This window comes from Haliotis rufescens, unplaced genomic scaffold (genome assembly GCF_023055435.1).
Source record: "Haliotis rufescens isolate VD_foot unplaced genomic scaffold, xgHalRufe1.0.p SCAF_29, whole genome shotgun sequence".
NCBI lineage: Eukaryota > Metazoa > Mollusca > Gastropoda > Lepetellida > Haliotidae > Haliotis > Haliotis rufescens.
Genome location: NW_025963990.1, coordinates 5,754,000 through 5,779,691, shown reverse-complemented (window position 1 = coordinate 5,779,691; position 25,692 = coordinate 5,754,000). Strand labels below are relative to the sequence as shown.

Sequence of the window (25,692 nt, the reverse complement as noted above, 5' to 3'; positions counted from 1 at the left end):
ACATACCCTTTAATATCAGGGGAGAGAGATTTGTGTTAGAGACGTTACAGTATGATTATGAACATTTTGTTATAATACATGATATAAAGATTTCATAGAATTATTGTAACAATATTATTAACAAAAACAATAGTGCGACAGTGCAAAGAATTAAAGAAAGAATGCAAAGTGCAAAGAATTTCAAAATTAAGAGCATGTTCCAAAGTACACAAATACCAAATATCATTACAATTGGAAAAGGTTGAGTTTTATGATCGAGTGAGTGAGTTGGGTTTAACGCCGCTTTTAACAGTATTCCAGTTTTATCGCGGCATGCCAGCTTAATGTGGGAGGAAAGCCTGAAGTGATGCAGGTCTCAGACGTTTACCACTTCGGTGAAAGCCACGAGCACGGGGATGGTGCTGACAAACCTAGAAACATAATCGGGGCGAACTTGGATTCGAACCCACAATCATAGGTTTCTGGCGTGCCCAAGGGACACAACTCTGCACAGCGAATCACGGCACCTTAGACGACTGGGCCACCCGTGCCCCCAGATTTAAATAAAGGACTGCTACCTATCAGTTATATTGCAATACTAACGTTGATACCTTGAACAACTTTGAACCCTGCCTCAGTAACAAGCTTGCACACAAAATTTCAGCTGAATCCATTTAGCCATTTCAGAGAAGGAGTAAAGAACATAAGTTCGAACATATTTACTGTTTGTTTGTTTGTTTGTTGTTTTACGCCACACTCTGCAATTTTTCAGCTGCATGTAAATAATCAAGTCTGGACTAGTCAATCCTGTGATTGATATCTGAGCATGAATACACACAATTTGATGAATTCAATGACGGTGTAAACATTGTAGACATGGGGAACTGACCCATGTGTAAACTCAAATAAATTATTTCTTCAATCTTTCATGTTTAACACATGATGGCAAGGGATGGTAAAAATCTACCACTGTCTGAACACCAGTCTCAAATTTTGGTAACCTACAAGTCTGTTTTAGACAGATTCAACTGTGCATGACAGTAAATCAAATTATTGAATGTCCATCACATCTCTCTTTGTTTTGTTGTTGTTTAACACCGCTCTCAGCAATATTCCAGCTATATGATAGCTGTCTGTAAATAATCGAGTCTGGACCATGGATCATGAGCACCGATCAATGCAATTGGGATCGATGACATCGATTGGGATCGATGACATCTCTCTTTAAAAGGACAAGGTCAGTGTCAGTCTTTGAGGTCCTGCCATCTTCAGCCTAAAGACACCATCAATGACATTTATCATCCCAAACTGGCAAAAACAGGATTTATCAACCAAAACTGGCTCTCACAGGAGATATGGCTTGTAGACCATTGTCAGGCAAGCCTTGAGTTTTTCCACTTTTATCAATTGTGTTGATATACTTGATATCAAAAGACACGAGGGTGACATTCTCTATATAGCACATCGGCGAGATCAAATTATATTTCCTAGGAGATATGATAACAAGGAAATTGCATCACAATACTTAGCAGACCATTGTGACATCACTGGTTACCATGACATCTCAATCAAACAACATCATGAATCTCTTTGCCACAGAAGCTGGTGAGTTGTACTTCTTTCTCTCAAGACACTGATTCTTGTTGCTTTCAAGCTATTAGATAAGAAGAATGTTTCTGGATGATAAATAGAATCTCCCCCTTGTCTTTGGATCCTTTTATTTCAACAATCAAAGTTTCAAACATTATGAAGTGGTGTTGATATATTTGACATCAAATGACACGCGGGTCAGACGCTCCATGCATCGATGACAGTTCAAGGATGACACCTAGGCTGCTGCTGCTGCTGCTGCTGGTAGGCCAGTTTGGTGGAGTGGAGGTCTAGCTGGTTGGATGCATTTGATTACGGGGGCGGGACTGTCCTGATACATCAGCCTGCAGGCCTGGGAAGAAGAAGAACTTCTTCCTAAAGGAAGAATTGAAGATGGAGACCTGTTTCAGGCCCTGGCCATAGATTTCACCTCGACTGACGAGGAGGTTAACCTGCAAACAAAGATGACAACTGGAAAAATAATGGATCAAGTTTCAGCGGTATTATTCAAAGCAAATTCTATATTTGCCTGGCCAATGTCATTGTCAATGCTCTATGGGTATGTTCACACTAAGATTCTACACCTGTGAATATATATATATTTTTTACCCAACCAATCAAGCGAATGCCTGGTTCCATGGAGAGGGATGCAAGGGATGCAAGTACCCAGACCAATGAGCATTCATGTTACATTGCACAAATGTTTCTAGCTTGACAATATGTGCATTAGCCCTGTGACTGTCCGCTCCGCATATTGCTTTACATCTTCCCCAGGCGAGTGAGTTAACTGACTATAAAAGTCCAGTTTCCACCCTTGCCGAACTAGGCTGGTGTTATGGAGTTACATTTTGGCTGGACTAATGAGTCTATGCATAGTCCAATCAAAATCGCACACCGAAATCACAATCCGGTTCGTAAAGTGTCATGCAGATTTCGGTCGACTGCAGGATTTGCAAAGCATGTGTACCGCTAACTCGTCTAACTATTTTCTAGATATTTTCTAAATCTTTTCATGCTTTTAATCAAGGTGCTCACGTGATTTGATAAACTTTGCGATGTAAGACTCGTTTTATCACAATATAGATCTTGATTATCAATCAGATCATCCTGACTGGGCGCAACCGTTTTGTTTGAAGCAAATGCAAGTGACACGACAGGTTGAATTTGATTGGTCAATAGGAGAGGCATAGAAAGGACATGACTCGTAATAGCCACTGGTGGCGCTACGATCGAGCCCAGGAAATCCAGCCTAATTCGGCAAGAGTGGAAACTGGACTTTTAAAGTCAGTTGACGCTCTTGCCTCGGGAAGATGATTGCCTTAATGAATGTTACGGTTGGCACAAAGTTTGTTTGTTCATTTGTTTGTTGTTTAACGCCAAACTCAGCAATATTCCAGCTATATGACGGCGGTCTGAAAATAATCTAGTCTGGACCAGACAATCCATTGATTAATATCATAAGCATCCATTCACGCAATTGGGATCGATAAAATGCATCAACCAAGTCAGCTAGCCTGACCACCCAATCCCGTTAGTCGCCTCTTACGACAAGCAAAGTCGCCTTTTACGGCAAGCATGGGTTGCTGAAGACCTATTCTACCCTGGATCCTCACAGGTCGTTCTATATATGTACTAACACTCCTTCATCTTCACGGGTTTGGCATAAAGTTAACTCAGAGTACAGTAAATTGGCCTGCCGTTAGTTAGCTTGAACACGTGTCACTATCACACCGAACAACAACCAAGGATAAACAGACTATACAATCCTGTGAAATACAGACAATGGATAATCCTGTGAAGTATTGAGGGTTGACCAGTACAAAAACAAGGACATGCACAAGGTAAACAGCTCAGTGGATCTGTAGTCCTGCTGGCAGTGTTCGGAAACCCACTGTGAAATATTGGGCAGAGGGGCCTGGCGCAACAGTTTATTTATCTGGGTAAAACTTTTCCAGTTTATTGTGGAAGAAAAGAATTGAATTTCGTAAACCCTATGTCCCACTTTTCACAATCTCATTAAAATCAGACCTTAGTTTTTGCTACCGCTAAACAAAGATCTGAGGACATCCCATTACGGGTCATGTAAGAACGACCTCTCGCGAACTTTGACCGATCAATGAAATGACTGACAAGAAATCGACATGAGCCAATCAGAAAGCAGCTTTCTCGCGCTTTACGACACTAGTTTCAAACTGGCGACTACTCTTCGAAACATATTTTGACATATCCTCAGTTAAAAAATATAAAACTGATAAAAAGAACATTCTGGAATGGCTTACAGATGGTCTAAGTTATATGGATAAAATCATAAAACCCAGAGCTCCAGATAGGCTGCGTATCTGCGTGAAATACGCATCAGAAATGCAGAAATACGCAGTAAAATATAATCCAAGCGTATCAAATACGCAACGAACATTACAGATACGCTACAAAAATAACATTTGTGCGTATCACCAAAATATTGTGAAGTAACCCTGCGTATTCGATTAGCAAATCAGCAACTTATTTTGAAATTATAAACGGGCATTTCGTCAACCTTGCCAAACTCCACGATGACAGTCACATCATGATCATTTGCCATCACACTTTCGTGTGGAAGTATCGTGGTATTTTTGAGTCCTATAAAGCTCTCAAACCCACACGACACCAGTTTGCAGGGACTGGATGAATAGTGTTTTTAAATATTTAACTTAAATACCCACATGTGTAAAAACTAGTGGGTAACTGAAATTTGAATACCCAGATAGAATTACTGATACCCAATGATTTTAAAATGCATGGGTAAAATACCCAAAACACCAAAAGCTTATCTGGAGCTCTGAAACCTGTAACTATCGTTTGGAATACCCTCTGTTAAATAGTTCAAGGTTGCATGATCAGAAAATACATTCCGTCTGTCACTTTAATGATCTGGTAAGCGACGCTCTGATTGGTTGAATGAATGGTCGTTCTGACGTGACCCGTAATGGGATGTCCTAAGATCTTTGTTTAGCAATAGCGGGAACTAAGATCTGATTTTAATGAGATTGCACTTTTCACAATCGAATCACCGAATTATCTTGAGAGATTTACTTGAAATCGTCCCAGGCGTAACACCACAGCCCGTGGCACAGTAATGTAGATTTATACATGGTCATATTGATCAGGCCACGCTGTCTCCTATTTGTAGTCAAAAGTAGATGTATGACAACTATGGTCAGAGAAATGACAAGAAAGATTGATTTATTGTTTGTTGTTTAACGCCGTACTCAGCAATATTACAGCCAGGGGTCCGGAAACCGTCATATGCGCCGGACATGTCCGATTGGGAATCTCAAATGTCCGTTTTAAAATATTGCTTACCGGACATTTTAAAAAGTATTGTCCGGACATTCTTAAATTTTGACCGGACATGATCAACAGTTAGGACTGAGCAGTTTCAGTCTGCAGTTGCAACACAATGAAGATTAACTACACTGACAAGCTTTGTTTGTTTTGATTGCTGTAAATACATCGTACCTACATGATAGTCCAATCGGTCAATCACTGTAATAGGCAATAAACTGAGTTGACACTGATTAATCGAGGATTAATTACTGAGAACATCTTGTTAATTTGAGTGAAAGGTGTTTACAACTGTACATTAATACCTTGCATCATCGATGTACCTCATTATCCTCACAATGCTACAATATGTAACCTCAGATAAGAAGCGAAAGCGTGACGACAGCCAGTCGACCGATGCAGATCAGTCGAGCGGATCTGCCAAACCCTCAAAGTCTGGACGATCATTTTGTAAGTCGTGGCTAACAACTTTCACTTGGTTGACATACAATGAGGATTTGCAGATTTTATTGTTTTCAGTAGCTAGTCTTATATTGAATCTTGATTGACCGCCATTTTGCTTTCTCGGACGATAGATATCCAATTTTTTTATGGTCAATAATTAAGTACAGATGAAAAAAGTATTCAAATAACTATTGCTATCAACGATATTTTAGTATTTGTGATTAAATTATTTGTCTTGTTTTTAAAAAAATCTTTAGTTTAAAAAAAAACTTTTCCCGTGAGGTCACGTGATAACCAAATATGGGATAATAGTCTCGATCCAAATGTAACAACGCGTACACTTGAGCAGACTCATGAATATTAATTAGACCGTTCACTACGTTAACAGATCGTTATTATAACAGAAACAAACGTATGTTTTCCATGTAAATCTAAAATGATATTATTTGTTATTAATTGTCCGGTGAATTAAACAATTTAAATTGAAACAATTCATAATTCATTATATTATGAATACGTAAACTTGTAATGTTTGTGAAAAGTCGTACTAAAATACGTGGCCTAAATGCAAATGTCCGATTGGAATTTTAAATTTTCCGGACCCCTGATTACAGCTATATGACAGCGGTCAGTAAATAATCGAGTCCGGACCACAAAATCCAGTGATTGACATCATGAGCATCGATCCACGCAATTGGGAAGCGATGACATGCATCAACCAAGTCAGCGAGCCTGACCCGTCGATCCCATTTGTCGCCTCTTACTACAAGCATAGTCGCCTTTTACGGCAAGCATGGGTTGCTGAGGACCTAATTTATCCCGGACAAGAAATATAATTTACCTTGGTCATCATTGACAACAGATCTTCTGAACGAGCAAACTTCTGAAAGATGTAGGTGATGGCCTGCACAAACCACGTGCCTCTCTTTGTGTTTCGGTACGACAGATAATCTGGAAGAGAGAAATAAATTTTTTGAAAGGCAAGAAAAAAGAAGAAATATGAAGTATTTAGTAACAACCCACACTTCCAGATCTGAACTAACAACCTGACAAGCCCAGTACACACATAGTGAAGACACCCGGTGTACACTACACACACTGAAGACACCCACTGTACAGTATACACACTAAAGACACCCCCAGAACAGTATACACACTGAAGACAAACACTGTACAGTATACACACTGAAGACACCCACTGTACAGTATACACACTGAAGACAAACACTGTACAGTATACACACTGAAGACACCCACTGTACAGTATACACACTGAAGACACACACTGTACAGTATACACACTGAAGACACCCACTGTACAGTATACACACTGAAGACACCCAATGTACAGTTTACACACTGAAGACACCCACTGTACAGTATACACACTGAAGACACCCACTGTACAGTATACACACTGAAGACACCCACTGTACAGTATACACACTGAAGACACCCACTATACAGTATACACACTGAAGACACCCAATGTACAGTATACACACTGAAGACACCCACTGTACACTTTACACACTGAAGACACACACTGTACAGTATACACACTGAAGACACCCACTGTACAGTATACACACTGAAGACACCCACTGTACAGTATACACACTGAAGACACCCACTATACAGTATACACACTGAAGACACCCACTGTACAGTATACACATTGAAGACACCCACTGTACAGTATACACTGCAGACATCCACTGTACAGTATACACACTGAAGACACCCACTGTACAGTATACACACTGAAGACACAAAATGTACAGTATACACACTGAAGACATCCATTGTACAGTATACACATTGAAGACACCCAATGTACAGTATACACACTGCAGACACCCACTGTACAGTATACACACTGAAGACACCCACTGTACAGTATACACACTGAAGACACCCAATGTACAGTATACACACTGAAGACACCCACTGCACAGTATACACACTGAAGACACCCACTGTACAGTATACACACTGAAGACACCCACTGTACAGTATACACACTGAAGACACCCACTGTACAGTTTACACACTACAGACACCCACTGTACAGTATACACATTGAAGACATCCACTGTACAGTATACACACTGAAGACACACACTGTACAGTATTCACACTGAAGACACCCACTGTACAGTATACACACTGAAGACACCCACTGTACAGTACACACTGAAGACACCCACTGTACAGTACACACTGAAGACACCCAATGTACAGTATACACACTGAAGACACCCACTGTACAGTATACACACTGCAGACACCCACTGTACAGTATACACACTGAAGACACCCAATGTACAGTACACACACTGAAGACACCCAATGTACAGTACACACATTGAAGACACCCAATGTACAGTATACACACTGAAGACACCCACTGTACAGTATACACACTGAAGACACCCACTGTACAGTATACACACTGAAGACATCTACTGTACAGTATACACACTGAAGACACCCACTGTACAGTATACACACTAAAGACACCCAATGTACAGTATACACACTGAAGACACCCACTGCACAGTATACACACTGAAGACACCCACTGTACAGTATACACACTGAAGACACCCACTGTACAGTATACACACTGAAGACACCCAATGTACAGTTTACACACTACAGACACCCACTGTACAGTATACACATTGAAGACATCCACTGTACAGTATACACACTGAAGACACCCACTGTACAGTATTCACACTGAAGACACCCACTGTACAGTATACACACTGAAGACACCCACTGTACAGTACACACTGAAGACACCCACTGTACAGTATACACACTGAAGACACCCACTGTACAGTACACACTGAAGACACCCAATGTACAGTATACACACTGAAGACACCCACTGTACAGTATACACACTGCAGACACCCACTGTACAGTATACACACTGAAGACACCCACTGTACAGTACACACATTGAAGACACCCAATGTACAGTATACACACTGAAGACACCCACTGTACAGTATACACACTGAAGACACCCACTGCACAGTATACACACTGAAGACACCCACTGTACAGTATACACATTGAAGACACCCACTGTACAGTATACACTGCAGACATCCACTGTACAGTATACACACTGAAGACACCCACTGTACAGTATACACACTGAAGACACCCAATGTACAGTATACACACTGAAGACATCCATTGTACAGTATACACATTGAAGACACCCAATGTACAGTATACACACTGCAGACACCCACTGTACAGTATACACACTGAAGACACACACTGTACAGTATACACACTGAAGACACCCACTGTACAGTATACACACTGAAGACACCCAATGTACAGTATACACACTGCAGATGCCCCAAGTACAGTATACACACTGAAGACACCCACTGTACAGTATACACACTGAAGACACATACTGTACAGTATACACACTGAAGACACCAGCTGTACAGTATACACACTGAAGACATCCACTGTACAGTATACACACTGAAGACACCCAATGTACAGTATACACACTGAAGACACCAGCTGTACAGTATACACACTGAAGACAAACACTGTACAGTATACACACTGAAGACACCCAATGTACAGTATACACACTGAAGACACCCACTGTACAGTATACACATTGAAGACACCCACTGTACAGTATACACTGAAGACATCCACTGTACAGTATACACACTGAAGACACCCACTGTACAGTATACACACTGAAGACACCCACTGTACAGTATACACACTGAAGACATCCACTGTATAGTATACACACTGAAGACACCCACTGTACAGTATACACACTGAAGACATCTACTGTACAGTATACACACTGCAGACACCCACTGTACAGTATACACACTGAAGACACCCACTGTACAGTATACACACTGAAGACACACAATGTACAGTATACACACTGAAGACACCCACTGTACAGTATACACACTGAAGACATCCACTGTACAGTATACACACTGAAGACATCCACTGTACTGTATACACACTGAAGACACCCAATGTACAGTATACACACTGCAGACACCCACTGTACAGTATACACACTGAAGACATCCACTGTATAGTATACACACTGAAGACACCCACTGTACAGTATACACACTGAAGACATCTACTGTACAGTATACACACTGCAGACACCCACTGTACAGTATACACACTGAAGACACCCACTGTACAGTATACACACTGAAGACACCCACTATACAGTATACACACTGAAGACACCCAATGTACAGTATACACACTGAAGACACCCACTGTACACTTTACACACTGAAGACACACACTGTACAGTATACACACTGAAGACACCCACTGTACAGTATACACACTGAAGACACCCACTGTACAGTATACACACTGAAGACACCCACTATACAGTATACACACTGAAGACACCCACTGTACAGTATACACATTGAAGACACCCACTGTACAGTATACACACTGCAGACACCCACTGTACAGTATACACACTGAAGACACCCACTGTACAGTACACACATTGAAGACACCCAATGTACAGTATACACACTGAAGACACCCACTGTACAGTATACACACTGAAGACACCCACTGCACAGTATACACACTGAAGACACCCACTGTACAGTATACACATTGAAGACACCCACTGTACAGTATACACTGCAGACATCCACTGTACAGTATACACACTGAAGACACCCACTGTACAGTATACACACTGAAGACACCCAATGTACAGTATACACACTGAAGACATCCATTGTACAGTATACACATTGAAGACACCCAATGTACAGTATACACACTGCAGACACCCACTGTACAGTATACACACTGAAGACACACACTGTACAGTATACACACTGAAGACACCCACTGTACAGTATACACACTGAAGACACCCAATGTACAGTATACACACTGCAGATGCCCCAAGTACAGTATACACACTGAAGACACCCACTGTACAGTATACACACTGAAGACACATACTGTACAGTATACACACTGAAGACACCAGCTGTACAGTATACACACTGAAGACATCCACTGTACAGTATACACACTGAAGACACCCAATGTACAGTATACACACTGAAGACACCAGCTGTACAGTATACACACTGAAGACAAACACTGTACAGTATACACACTGAAGACACCCAATGTACAGTATACACACTGAAGACACCCACTGTACAGTATACACATTGAAGACACCCACTGTACAGTATACACTGAAGACATCCACTGTACAGTATACACACTGAAGACACCCACTGTACAGTATACACACTGAAGACACCCACTGTACAGTATACACACTGAAGACATCCACTGTACAGTATACACACTGAAGACACCCACTGTACAGTATACACACTGAAGACACCCACTGTACAGTATACACACTGAAGACACACAATGTACAGTATACACACTGAAGACACCCACTGTACAGTATACACACTGAAGACATCCACTGTACAGTATACACACTGAAGACATCCACTGTACTGTATACACACTGAAGACACCCAATGTACAGTATACACACTGCAGACACCTACTGTACAGTATACACACTGAAGACATCCACTGTATAGTATACACACTGAAGACACCCACTGTACAGTATACACACTGAAGACATCTACTGTACAGTATACACACTGCAGACACCCACTGTACAGTATACACACTGAAGACACCCACTGTACAGTATACACACTGAAGACACCCACTGTACAGTATACACACTGAAGACATCCACTGTACAGTATACACACTGAAGACACCCAATGTACGGTATACACACTGCAGACACCCAATGTACAGTATACACACTGAAGACACCCACTGTACAGTATACACACTGAAGACACCCACTGTACAGTATACACACTGAAGACATCCACTGTACAGTATACACACTGAAGACACCCACTGTACAGTATACACACTGAAGACACCCACTGTACAGTATACACACTGAAGACACCCACTGTACAGTATACACACTGAAGACACCCACTGCACAGTATACACACTGAAGACACCCACTGTACAGTATACACACTGAAGACACCCACTGTACAGTATACACTGCAGACATCCACTGTACAGTATACACACTGAAGACACCCACTGTACAGTATACACACTGAAGACACCCACTGTACAGTATACACACTGAAGACACCCACTGTACAGTATACACACTGAAGACACCCACTGTACAGTATACACTGCAGACATCCACTGTACAGAATACACACTGGAGACACCAACTGTACAGTATACACACTGAAGACACCCACTGTACAGTATACACACTGAAGACACCCACTGTACAGTATACACTGAAGACACCCACTGTACAGTACACACTGAAGAATGAGTGAGTGAAGACAGCCTTTGGCTCAGATGACATAATGTAAGTAATGTTTGACATCAACAATGGATGATGTCATATCAATTACTTCTCAACATGAGTGAGTGAGTGAGTTTGATTTTACGCCACTTTTAGCAATATTCCAGCAATTTCTCTGTGGGGGACACCAGTAATGAGCTTCACACATTTTACCCATGTCAGGAATCGAATCAGGGTCTTCAGCATGACAAGCAAACGCTTTAACCACTAGGCTACCTGACCACCCCACACACTGAAGAGGTCACAATGTTTAGTTAACACAAGGATGAGGCCAAATCTGTACACAATAAAAATATATCCTGGTGCAGTGACTGAGAATACTTCATGAAGCCATGGCAAGAAATGAAAGTCAAGCCACTAGGGACATAGACGAGAACCTGTGAAGATTCCGGGGTAGAATAGGTCTTCAGCAACCCAGACTTGCCGTAAAAGGCGACTATGCTTGTCGTAAAAGGCGACTAACAGGATCGGGTGGTCAGGCTCGCTGACATGGTTGATGCATGTCATCGATCTCAATTGCGTGGATCGATGCTCATGACATTAATCACTGGACTGTCTGGTCCAGACTCGATTATTTACAGACCGCCGTCATATAGCTGGAACATTGCTGAGTGCGGCGTTTAACAACAAACCAACCAACATAGACCAGACTGCTGCATCACCTGGTGTTGTGGCAAGAGCGACAAAAGTGTCTGCTCTGGTTCCAAGGTTTTCTTCAGCAACAGAATCCGCCTTTGTTTCACACTGCACCTGTGATTTGGATGATGCCTCTGTTTCATTCTTCAAGCCCATCTTCTCAAACTTGAGACTGACTTCACCCACAGAGGGATCTTGTGCTCCAGCACTGCCTGTATCTCGCTTAGCTGTAGAAAAAAAACAGTAAAAAATACAAAAACATTACAGGGAACTGTAAGATGTGGTAAATACAATTAAAACTATTGATCGGAAATTGATTTAACAATAGATATATTGACTTTAAGTGCTTACCAATAGCAATATATCAATATTTCGATTTATCATGACACACCTATTATCCTGCATTATTCCTTAATGCATTCACTGCTTACATTTTGAGGGCAGTGAAGATGTGATTGATCCTGCTGAAGAAAGAAAAGCAGGAGTAGGACCCCCCTGCAATCACTAGCTGCTGTGTCATACTGGAAGTGGTAGACAAAAGATGTCTCCATATTACTGCATCTTCCCGAGGCAAGTGAGTTAACTGACTATAAAAGTCCAGTTTCCACCCTTGCCGAACTAGGCTGGTATTATGGACTAATGTGTCTATGCATAGTCCAATCAAAATCGCGCACTGAAATCGAAATCCGGTTCGTAAAGTGTCATGCAGATTTCTGTCGACTGCAGGATTTGCAAAGCATGTGTACCGCTAACTCGTTGTCAACAGATATTTTCTAAATATTTTCATGCTTTTAATCAAGGTGCTCACGTGATTTGATGCACTTTGCGATGTAAGACTCGTTTTATCACAATATAGATCTTGATTATCAATCAGATCGTCTTGACTGGGCACCACCGTTTTGTTTGAAGCAAATGCAAGTGATACGAGAGGTTGAGTGTGATTGGTCAATAGGAGAGGCATAGAAAGGACATAACTCGTAATAGCCACTGGTGGCACTACCATGGAGCCCAGGAATTCCAGCCTAGTTTGGCAAGGGTGGAAATTGGACTTTTAGAGTCAGTTAACTCTCTTGCCTCGGGAAGATGATATTACTGTCGGTCACACATGAAATGGCTGAAGATATTGTGGGGGGGCATGTCTATGACAGGTGGGGCCTTAGACAAAGTAATGCAGGATAAGTATACAAATAAGAAAATATCAACATTTTACCCGATTTTTTAACTTATCCTGCATAACTCCTTACTGCATCTGTACGCGACGGTGTGGAGGCAGAAGTACCTTCAGATGTGAACTCGATAAAAACTCTCCCAACTAAAGGTCGTGTCGGCTGTGTGGCTCAATTCTTCTGCACAGATTGGGAACTGATCAGCCAATCCTGTTCACGGAAAGGTTACGAGAGTATGAGTATGTCCGGGTAAACAAACAATAAGAGACAACAGCTTCAGTAAGGTCTAGAAACTGAGTTACCAAGCTACGATAGCGTGAACGCAGTAAAAACAAGTATTTGTCACAAAGTGAAGAAATGTCCCCTGTCGCCTTATGCGATATGTGTTTTTTTTCCAAATATTTTATTCCTTTTGAATAATTTTATTTTCTGTGTTAGATACCTCCATGGAACTATTTGTCGTACTCCAAAAGCCAATATTATCAAACATGAAGGAATCCAGAAATTAGTTCTTGAGATATCGCGGCAACACTGTTTTCCATCTCGAATAACAGATTTCCCTGCTGTTATCTTGAAAATTAAGTTAAGGTCATCAAAATCGACTGGTGTCTGCGAAGTCTGTATATACACCATAGTACCAAATTTGAAGACAATCCAGTGTTTAGTTCTTGAGATATCGCTGCAACACCGTTTTCCAACTCCAAAAGCAGATTTGCCTGAGGTGACCTTGAAAATTGGGTCAAGGTCACCAAAACCGACTGGTGTCTGTGGAGTCTGTATATACACCATAATTCCAAATATGAAGACAATCCAGTGTTTAGTTCTTGAGATATCGCGGCAACACCGTTTTCCAACTCCAAAAGCAGATTTGCCTGCTGTGACCTTGAAAATGGGGTCAAGGTCACCAAAACCGACTGTGGTCTGCGGAGTCTGTATATACACCATAGTTCCAAATATGAAGACAATCCAGTGTTTAGCTCTTGAGATATCGCGGCAAGAAACAGGTGGGACATACGGACGGTCGTGAATACTATGTCCCCCGCTTCTCGCTTTCGCGCGGCGGGGGAAAAAAACCTAAACAATTGAATGATGAAACTACTCGAGTAGGGTAAGGCTGGCTCTGGACATGATTCATATGTTTTTATGGCGTCGCTGGTTGGTTACCTGCTGTGCTACAACCAGTAGTCCAAAACTGCGAATACCGTCGACGTCTTCGAAAGCCAAGTCCCTCAGGAAGTGGCTAGCAAAGACCGAGTCCGACCTCCAAAAACATCCTTCCATGATGACTCTAATAGAACAATTACTGTGAAGAGTCATCGTGGAGGCAACCGCCCGGATCTCATGGGGGTTGTTGGCTCTCAGTCGCTCGATCTTAACAATCTTGTAGGCCTGAAGGATGATAGCTCACAACCATAATGAAACGGTAATATGGCTGACTTTGCTCATGGAAGTCTCAGAAACCAGGATAAACAATTGTTTCCATGTCCCATGCCTAAAGCTTGTCATGCACGCACAGGGCACAATAATAGTTCATCCTCGTCTTCCACTCCCACGATTGATGATGATGGTGGCTTAGCGAAAGACCGATCGGGTTGTCCCGGCAACTGGTTTTAGCTATAAAATCCCAGCATAACCCGAGGTGGACTGCTCCTTGCGTGCCCCACTCAAAGCGTACACAAGTGATGTCGAGCGCATAAATCTCGCTCACTCTTGCCGCTGTGGCTAAGGCCAAGAAAAAAATTGTCATTTGGGGGGGGGTGAAGAAGGATTTTGCGTGGAGAGGCTCGAACAGAGTGAAACACTGAAGTACTACATTCAGATCACACACTGGGTGACAAAGTGTGGCCTCAAGCTGAAATGAGGGTAATAAAGCTTGCAGTTCCGGAATCTTGTGTGATGAAATGCAAAGTATGGTGCAGTCTAGACACCGAGAGTGAGGATCTCTGGAAAAAAAATCCCTGGCAATTAGTGCCAAGCGTAAGAAACAAGCCAATTTAAATCAAAATAGTAAACAAGTTGGTTGTCTAAATAAAGAGCAAACCAAACAAATTTTATTCCCCACAAAGAAATTTCTGAACGGAACTGCACTTTCCTTTCTTCAGCAGGATCAATCACAGCTTCACTACTGTCAAAAGGTAAGCAGTGAATGTTTTAAGGAGTAATGCAGGATAGGTTAAATAAATCTGTTTTAAAAACATGCAAAGACAGCAATAGCCCTGTTACAATATGATATCACTGGGATTATAAACCTTTTGTCACGTAACACTACTGTGTGAGTAGAGTAGGTATTAAAATGTTGATAAACTGCAATTGTATTCATTAACCAAGAACCTCGGGCATTCCACCCCAATGTCCCGACCCTTTGGAAGGAAATGCTCCAGCTTCCATTGAATTGTAAAAAGGTTTTAAAGTTGTATAAACTGGTTGGTTGGTTTGTTGTTTAATGCCATACTCAGCAATATTCCACCTATATGACGGCGGTCTGTAAATAATCGAGTCTGGACCAGACAATCCAGTGATTAATATCATGTCGATCCATGCAATTGGGATCGATGACATGCATCATCCAAGTCAGCGAGCCTGACCACCCGATCCCGTTAGTCGCCTCTTACGACAAGCATAGTCGCCTTCATGTTTACAGCAAGCATGGGTTGCTGAAGACCTATTCTACCCCGGATCTTCACGGGTGTGGGAGAAGGTTGTTATCCTTTACCCAATGATAATGGACCAAAACCCATGAAACATGCTCACTTTGGCAATGTCTGGTGCACTTACTTCCCTGGCAGGCCTGTATGAAGAATAGTTTTGGCTTCCCAGCGAGTGTCTTGCAGTTCTGACCGTTGAACATATCAGTGATGTCCTGTGTGTTTGCGACCTCGCCGTCAACACCAAACACGCCCCCGCCAGTCCCATGGGACAAGATGACACACACAAAACAGTCATAATTGTCATGATTGACCTGCTGCTGTCTTCTTAGGACTTCAATAATTCCCTGAAAAGACAATCCAGCAGTTATTCAACATTCTAATTACAGTGTCTCACAGTGAGTGAGTGAGTGAGTGAGGGTGGGTGTGAAGGAGGGAGTAAAGGAGTGAGTAAATGAGTGAGTGAGTGAGGGTGGGAGTGAAGGAGGGAGTAAAGAAGTGAGTAAATGAGTGAGTGAGTGAGGTTGGGAGTGAAGGAGGGAGTAAAGAAGTGAGTAAATGAGTGAGTGAGTGAGGGTGGGAGTGAGGGTGGGAGTGAAGGAGGGAGTAAAGAAGTGAGTAAATAGGGGAGTGAGTGAGGGTGGGAGTGAAGGAGGAAGTAAAGAAGTAAAGGAGTGAGTGAGTGAGGGTGGGTTTGAAGGTGGGTGTGATGGAGGGAGTAAAGGAGTGAGGGTGGGAGTGAAGGAGGGAGTAAAGAAGTAAAGGAGTGAGTGAGTGAGGGTGGGTTTGAAGGTGGGTGTGATGGAGGGAGTAAAGGAGTGAGGGTGGGAGTGAAGGAGGGAGTAAAGAAGTAAAGGAGCGAGTGAGTGAGGGTGGGAGTGAAGGAGGAAGTAAAGAAGTAAAGGAGTGAGTGAGTGAGGGTGGGTTTGAAGGTGGGTGTGATGGAGGGAGTAAAGGAGTGAGTGAGTGAGGGTGGGAGTGAAGGAGGAAGTAAAGAAGTAAAGGAGTGAGTGAGTGAGGGTGGGTTTGAAGGTGGGTGTGATGGAGGGAGTAAAGGAGTGAGGGTGGGAGTGAAGGAGGGAGTAAAGAAGTAAAGGAGTGAGTGAGTGAGGGTGGGAGTGAAGGAGAGTAAAGGAGTGAGTGAGTGAGGGTGGGAGTGAAGGAGGGAGTAAAGGAGTGAGGGTGGGAGTGAAGGAGGGAGTAAAGAAGTAAAGGAGTGAGTGAGTGAGGGTGGGAGTGAAGGAGAGAGTAAAGGAGTGAGTGAGTGAGGTTGGGAGTGAAGGAAGGAGTAAAGAAGTGAGTAAATGAGTGAGTGAGTGAGGGTGGGAGTGAAGGAGGGAGTAAAGAAGTAAAGGAGTGAGTGAGTGAGGGTGGGAGTGAAGGAGGGAGTGAAGGAGTGAGTGAGTGAGGGTGGGTTTGAAGGTGGGTGTGAAGGAGGGAGTAAAGGAGTGAGTAAAGGTGAGGTGAGGTGAAATTGGGTTTAACGTCGCGTCCAAGAGTGAGTAAAGGAGTGAGTGAGGGTGGGAGTGAGGGTGGGGGTGAAGGAGGGAGTAAAGGAGTGAGTAAAGGAGTAAGTGAGTGAGGGTGGGAGTAAAGAAGTAAAGGAGTGAGTGAGTGAGGGTGGGTGTGAAGGAGTGAGTAAAGGATTGAGTGAATGAGGGTGGGTTTGAAGGTGGGTGTGAAGGAGGGAGTAAAGAAGTAAAGGAGTGAGTGAGTGGGGGTGGGAGTGAAGGAGTGAGTAAAGGAGTGAGTGAGTGAAGGAGGGAGTAAAGGAGTGAGAGAGTGAGTGAGTGAGGGTGGGAGTGAAGGAGGGAGTAAAGGAGTGAGTGAGTGAGGGTGGGAGTGAAGGAGAGAGTAAAGGAGTGAGTGAGTGAGGGTGGGAGTGAAGGAGGGAGTAAAGGAGTGAGAGAGTGAGTGGGGGTGGGAGTGAAGGAGGGAGTAAAGGAGTGAGTGAGTGAGGGTGGGAGTGAAGGAGGGAGTAAAGGAGTGAGTGAGTGAGTGAGGGTGGGAGTGAAGGAGGGAGTAAAGGAGTGAGAGAGTGAGTGGGGGTGGGAGTGAAGGAGGGAGTAAAGGAGTGAGTGAGTGGGGGGGGGAGTGAAGGAGGGAGTAAAGGAGTGAGTGAGTGGGGGGGGGAGTGAAGGAGGGAGTAAAGGAGTGAGTGAGTGAGGGTGGGAGTGAAGGAGGGAGTAAAGGAGTGAGTGAGTGAGGTAGGGAGTGAAGGAGAGAGTAAAGGAGTGAGTGAGTGAGGTAGGGAGTGAAGGAGAGAGTAAAGGAGTGAGTGAGTGGGGGGGGAAGTGAAGGAGGGAGTAAAGGAGTGAGTGAGTGGGGGGGGAAGTGAAGGAGGGAGTAAAGGAGTGAGTGAGTGGGGGGGGAAGTGAAGGAGGGAGTAAAGGAGTGAGTGAGTGGGGGGGGGAGTGAAGGAGGGAGTAAAGGAGTGAGTGAGTGAGGTAGGGAGTGAAGGAGAGAGTAAAGGAGTGAGTGAGTGAGGTAGGGAGTGAAGGAGAGAGTAAAGGAGTGAGTGAGTGAGTGAGGGTGGGAGTGAAGGAGGGAGTAAAGGAGTGAGTGAGTGAGGTAGGGAGTGAAGGAGAGAGTAAAGGAGTGAGTGAGTGAGTGAGGGTGGGAGTGAAGGAGGGAGTAAAGGAGTGAGTGAGTGAGGTAGGGAGTGAAGGAGGGGGTAAAGGAGTGAGTGAGTGATGGTGGGAGTGATGGTGGGAGTGAAGGAGGGTGGGAGTGAGTGAGCGATGTTCCCAAAATACCCGGCATGGGACACCAGAAGTGGGCTTCACTTGCTGTTACCAATGTGGGGAACCCAGACCTTCAGCAGGACAAGCAAACACTTCACTTCTAACAAGCGATATTATTAGATCCTTAAACAATATTCAACTTTCTGATATTATCCAAAGAACATACTTTGTGGTTTGAAGATGTTAAAAGTATATTAGTCAACAACAATAAAAATCTTTTGATGCATACTTAAGCATGCTTGGTCATTCATAAAAGGGATTAAACAAAAACATAGTACATTCTCAGTTTAGCTGCCTTTGAAAAATCTAGAACTATTTATCTTGACCTTTTCACCAGTTGAAGGTGGAGTAAGGATAACGGACATTTGTGGCCCACTGGAACACATTTAAGTTGTAGAAAATGATGAAAGGATGGCACCTGCATTTTCAAATGGCTTCACAAGAGTGAGTGAGTGAGTGAGTGAGTGAGTGAGTGAGTGAGTGAGTGAGTGAGTGAGTGAGTGAGTGAGTGAGTGAGTGAGTGAGTGAGTGAGTGAGTGAGTGAGTGAGTGAGTGAGCGAGCATGGTTTTGTGTTGCTTTTAGCAATATTCCAGCAATATCACGGCGGGGGACACCAGAAATGGGCTTCACACATTGTACCCATGTCGGGAATGGAACCTGTGTCTTTGGTGTGACGAGCGAACACTTTAACCACTAGGCTAACTAGGCTTCACAATAGCATGTGTTCTTTATTATTTTAATCAGTTTGGGGCTTTTGCCAAGGTCAAGTACACAAATATGTCTAAAAGTAGTGAAAATAGCATATGTTTAGAACTTCAAATGAAAATCTACCTATGATAAAATATGTGACGCAAGATGAATCTGTTACCCGAAGTGTGTGATGTATTAATCTGGACTGTGCAATGGATAGATGTTTTGTCTTAGCAACATTTTGAACTGAAATTCATCAAAACATTTCAAGAATAAAAAGTGACTTTTACCTCCCTTGTCAGGTTTTTCTCGGTGATTGTTATAAAAGACAGTTTTTCGAACAGCATATCGAGGGATGTTGCATCTACATTTGTGCCGTCTCTGTCTTCAAGTGGAAGATTTTTCTCCTGTCTTGCAGTGGAAAATTTCTCATTGTTAATTATTAAAAGAATTCCCCTTGGTCTCCGCTGCATACAGTAATACTGGAACAGTCACAAGCAGAGCAATGGTCAAAGACAATTCAACAACAATGCAATGGTAGAAACAGAAACAGCAATCAGTGTTATAACATCAGCATGACAGCAATCATGGCAATGTCTCGATGTTTTAAGGGTTATAACATCAGCATGACAGCAATCATGGCAATGTCTCGATGTTTTAAGGGTTATAACATCAGCATGACAGCAATCATGGCAATGTCTCGATGTTTTAAGGGTTATAACATCAGCATGACAGCAATCATGGCAATGTCTCGATGTTTTAAGGGTTATAACATCAGCAAGACAGCAATCATGGCAATGTCTTGATGTTTCAAGGGTTATAACATCAGCATGACAGCAATCATGGCAATGTCTCGATGTTTCAAGGGTTATAACATCAGCAAGACAGCAATCATGGCATCATCTCGATGTTTTAAGGGTTTTAACATCAGCAACACAGCAATCATGGCAATGTCTCGATGTTTCAAGGGTTAGAATATCAGCAACACAGCAATCATGGCAATGTCTCGATGTTTCAAGGGTTATAACATCAGCATGACAGCAATCATGGCAATGTCTCGATGTTTCAAGGGTTAGAATATCAGCATGACAGCAATCATGGCAATGTCTCGATGTTTCAAGGGATAGAATATCAGCAAGACAGCAATCATGGCAATGTCTTGATGTTTCAAGGGTTAGAATATCAGCAACACAGCAATCATGGCAATGTCTCGATGTTTCAAGGGTTAGAATATCAGCATGACAGCAATCATGGCAATGTCTCGATGTTTCAAGGGATAGAATATCAGCAAGACAGCAATCATGGCAATGTCTCGATGTTTCAAGGGTTATAACATCAGCATGACAGCAATCATGGCAATGTCTCGATGTTTTAAGGGTTATAACATCAGCATGACAGCAATCATGGCAATGTCTCAATGTTTTAAGGGTTATAACATCAGCAAGACAGCAATCATGGCAATGTCTCGATGTTTTAAGGGTTATAACATCAGCATGACAGCAATCATGGCAATGTCTCGATGTTTTAAGGGTTTTAACATCAGCATGACATCAATCATGGCAATGTCTCGATGTTTTAAGGGTTATAACATCAGCAAGACAGCAATCATGGCAATGTCTCAATGTTTTAAGGGTTATAACATCAGCATGACAGCAATCATGGCAATGTCTCGATGTTTTAAGGGTTATAACATCAGCAAGACAGCAATCATGGCAATGTCTCAATGTTTTAAGGGTTATAACATCAGCATGACAGCAATCATGGCAATGTCTCGATGTTTTAAGGGTTATAACATCAGCATGACAGCAATCATGGCAATGTCTCGATGTTTTAAGGGTTATAACATCAGCATGACAGCAATCATGGCAATGTCTCGATGTTTTAAGGGTTTTAACATCAGCATGACATCAATCATGGCAATGTCTCGATGTTTTAAGGGTTATAACATCAGCAAGACAGCAATCATGGCAATGTCTCGATGTTTTAAGGGTTATAACACCAGCAAGACAGCAATCATGGCAATGTCTCAATGTTTTAAGGGTTATAACATCAGCATGACAGCAATCATGGCAATGTCTCAATGTTTCAAGGGTTAGAATATCAGCCTGACAGCAATCATGGCAATGTCTCCATGTTTCAAGGGTTAGAATATCAGCATGACAGCAATTCAGGGCAATGTCTCGATGTTTCAAGGGTTTTAACATCAGCAATACGGCAATCATGGCAATGTCTCGATGTTTCAAGAGTTATAACATCAGCATGACAGCAATCATGGCAATGTCTTGATGTTTTCAGGGTTATAACATCAGCATGACAGCAATCATGGCAATGTCTCGATGTTTTAAGGGTTTTAACATCAGCATGACATCAATCATGGCAATGTCTCGATGTTTTCAAGGGTTATAACATCAACATGACAGCAATCATGGCAATGTCTCGATGTTTCAAGGGTTTTAACATCAGCATGACATCAATCATGGCAATGTCTTGATGTTTTCAGGGTTATAACATCAGCATGACATCAATCATGGCAATGTCTCAATGTTTTCAAGGGTTATAACATCAACATGACATCAATCATGGCAATGTCTCAATGTTTTCAAGGGTTATAACATCAACATGACAGCAATCATGGCAATGTCTCAATGTTTTCAAGGGTTATAACATCAACATGACAGCAATCATGGCAATGTCTCGATGTTTCAAGGGTTAGAATATCAGCATGACCGCAATCATGGCAATGTCTCGATGTTTTAAGGGTTATAACATCAGCAAGACAGCAATCATGGCAATGTCTCGATGTTTCAAGGGTTTTAACATCAGCAATACGGCAATCATGGCAATGTCTCGATGTTTCAAGAGTTATAACATCAGCATGACATCAATCATGGCAATGTCTTGATGTTTTCAGGGTTATAACATCAGCATGACATCAATCATGGCAATGTCTCAATGTTTTCAAGGGTTATAACATCAACATGACAGCAATCATGGCAATGTCTCAATGTTTTCAAGGGTTATAACATCAACATGACAGCAATCATGGCAATGTCTCGATGTTTCAAGGGTTAGAATATCAGCATGACCGCAATCATGGCAATGTCTCGATGTTTTAAGGGTTATAACATCAGCATGACATCAATCATGGCAATGTCTCGATGTTTCAAGGGTTGTAACATCAGCATGACAGCAATCATGGCAATGTCTCGATGTTTTAAGGGTTATAACATCAACATGACATCAATCATGGCAATGTCTCGATGTTTTAAGGGTTATAACATCAGCATGACAGCAATCATGGCAATGTCTCGATGTTTCAAGGGTTATAACATCAGCATGACATCAATCATGGCATCATCTCGATGTTTCAAGGGTTATAACATCAGCAAGACAGCAATCATGGCAATGTCTCGATGTTTCAAGGGTTAGAATATCAGCAACACAGCAATCATGGCAATGTCTCAATGTTTCAAGGGTTAGAATATCAGCATGACAGCAATTCAAGGCAATGTCTCGATGTTTTAAGGGTTATAACATCAGCAAGACAGCAACCATGGCAATGTCTCGATGTTTCAAGGGTTAGAATATCAGCAACACAGCAATTCAGGGCTTGATTTTACAATAGTCTAATACAATGTATCACCATGTATCACCATGATAGGTGATACTAAATACTTATCCTGCTTAGACAATATATAATTTTTTTCTGAATCTGAAGGGACCATCCATTTGATAGGGGGGATTTGGGTTTTGAATAAGATATTTTTTCAGTTACAGCTTCAAAACAAGATAGTGTTTTAATTTAAAAACAATGAGCCTGAAATTGTTTAAAAGAAAAACACCGTGCATCAATGTCATTTTTGTGGCAGGTAAGTTCTTTTCTATTCAACAGTCTCAAAGCATAATTATTTCTTTCAAGAATTTTCTAGGACAATTTTCCCCCGATAAAATCCCCAACCCCTTCCCTGACCCCCCGAACATCAAATAGTCGGTCCCTGTACAGAGCTGTAGCAAATTGCCTGCGTGTAGAGTGAGTGAGTGAGTGAGGTTTTACGCCGCTTTTAGCAATATTCCAGCAATATCACGGCGGGGGACACCAGAAATGGGCTTCACACATTGTACCCATGTCGGGATTCGAACCCGGGTCTTCGGCGTGACGAGCGAACGCTTTAACCACTAGGCTACCCGACCGCCCCCCCCTGCGTGTAGATGGCAGTGCCATTTCTGCATAGCTTGGACTACAGACAGACATGTTAGTCTGTTCAAGTGTCTGTTTACGTAGGACCAGTGAAGATCGGGGTAGAATAGGTCTTCAGCAACCCATGCTTGCTGTAAAAAGCGTCTATGCTTGTCGTAAGAGGTGACTAACAGGATCGTGTGGTCAGGCTCGCTGACTTGGTTGATGCAGGTCATCAATCAAAACTGCATGGATCAATGCTCATGATATCAATCACTGGACTGTCTGGTCCAGACTCGATTATTTACAGACCGCCGTCATATAGCTGGAATATTGTTGAGTGCGGCGTTAAACAAGAAACCAACCAACCAACATAGAGTGAGAAATATGATCCTACCCCCGACTGAGCTGTACCAGACCTGACAAATTTATTCCGCATATTGTGATCTTCTTCTGCAACATTCACAACCTGTACATCCATTGCATTGTAGTTCTGATCAGGCCAAACTGAAACAAATACACGCACAGAGATGACGTATCAATCTGTGAAGATCCAGGTTAAAAGTGCCCTTCAGCAACCCATGATTGTCATCAGTTCTAAATATCCTAAATTTGGAGGTATTTTAACACAATGCATTTAGTGTGATAATGTAAAACCGAGCATCAAAGCCTCTTCCACTTTACTGGCCCTGTTGTCATTGATATACAAGTTACCTCTACAATGGAGGGATGGTTGGTTGTTTAATGCCGCACTCAGCAATATTCCAGCTATATGACGGCGGTCTGTAAATAATCAAGTCTGGACCAGACAATCCAGTGATTGATATCATGAGCATCAATCCACGACACTGGGATCGATGACATGCTTCAACCAAGTCAGCGATCCTGACCACCCGATCCCGTTAGTCGCCTCATACGACAAGCAAAGTCACCTTTTACGGCAAGCATGGGTTGCTGAAGACCTATTCTACCCCGCATCTTTATGTGTCCTCGGGAAGATGTGATGAAGATGATTACAATACTGGTACACCTACATCTAGGCAGGTCATCCTCCACCGGTGAGGCGACATACGGAGCCCGGGGTTGTGGGGCTGAGTAGGCAGTTTTTCCAGCCTGTCTGTCCGCCTCCATGGCGGCCTGTCCTTGCCCTGGCTTCAAGACATCAGCAGCAGTGTATTCGGAACTTGCAATGAGGGCGTTGAAGAAATCATCAAACGCAAACTTCCCCCTTCGTGGTAGTAAATCAAGCAAAGCTCTTTTTTTCTCCGTTTTCGTGTTTTGTCCTTCCTTTAGAGCAAAAACAACAACACTGAATCATAACTCGAGTGAGACCAGGGTGTTGACTAATCTTGGCAAAAGGAGTTGATGGGATTGAACTTCAGTACCAGAAACATGCTGTTTTTTTTAATAAAATATTGACATTAGAAAATCAAAGATTGCTGCCTTAAAAAAACACAATTAAAGCCCCTTAGTCCTAGATATATCTACACCCATTTCTGGCTCAAATCCAATAGTTCAAGCATGTCAAGAGTATTTGACAATAGTCAAACAGTACAAGGAGACAATTGGAAATGGAAAATTGTCGTTCCATCAAGCCCAGCTGACCTCTACATTTAGTGTTGTTGAAGGTACCATATATGCAAGTATTAAAATGATCAAAGTCAAATTCTCATTAATCTGAATACATCTGATGCTTTCAGAATGATATCTGAAAGGTAGGCACATGTAGAATATATATATGTAGATCCTGAGGATCCTTCCACACTTGCCAGTCCCAGACGAATTTTGCAGTACAATTATAAAAAGCAATATAAT

The 25,692-nt window shown here is 42.4% G+C and overlaps 1 protein-coding gene across 2 annotated transcripts in view; it reads right to left on the bottom strand.

Moving 5' to 3' along the window:
* Nucleotides 1–702: 702 nt before the first annotated feature.
* Nucleotides 703–25,692, bottom strand: part of LOC124123771 (caspase-3-like) — a 30,252-nt gene continuing 5,262 nt past the window's right edge. For both annotated transcript variants that reach the window (XM_048402816.1, XM_046486940.2), the window contains 7 exons: nucleotides 24,912–25,164; nucleotides 24,275–24,384; nucleotides 19,991–20,182; nucleotides 16,396–16,612; nucleotides 12,481–12,681; nucleotides 6,179–6,288; nucleotides 703–2,021 (listed from right to left, as the gene is read on the bottom strand). In XM_048402816.1, the coding sequence (XP_048258773.1) occupies nucleotides 1,860–2,021; nucleotides 6,179–6,288; nucleotides 12,481–12,681; nucleotides 16,396–16,612; nucleotides 19,991–20,182; nucleotides 24,275–24,384; nucleotides 24,912–25,164 (1,245 nt within the window). In that variant the 3' untranslated portion in view covers nucleotides 703–1,859. The remainder of the gene's footprint in view (nucleotides 2,022–6,178; nucleotides 6,289–12,480; nucleotides 12,682–16,395; nucleotides 16,613–19,990; nucleotides 20,183–24,274; nucleotides 24,385–24,911; nucleotides 25,165–25,692) is intronic.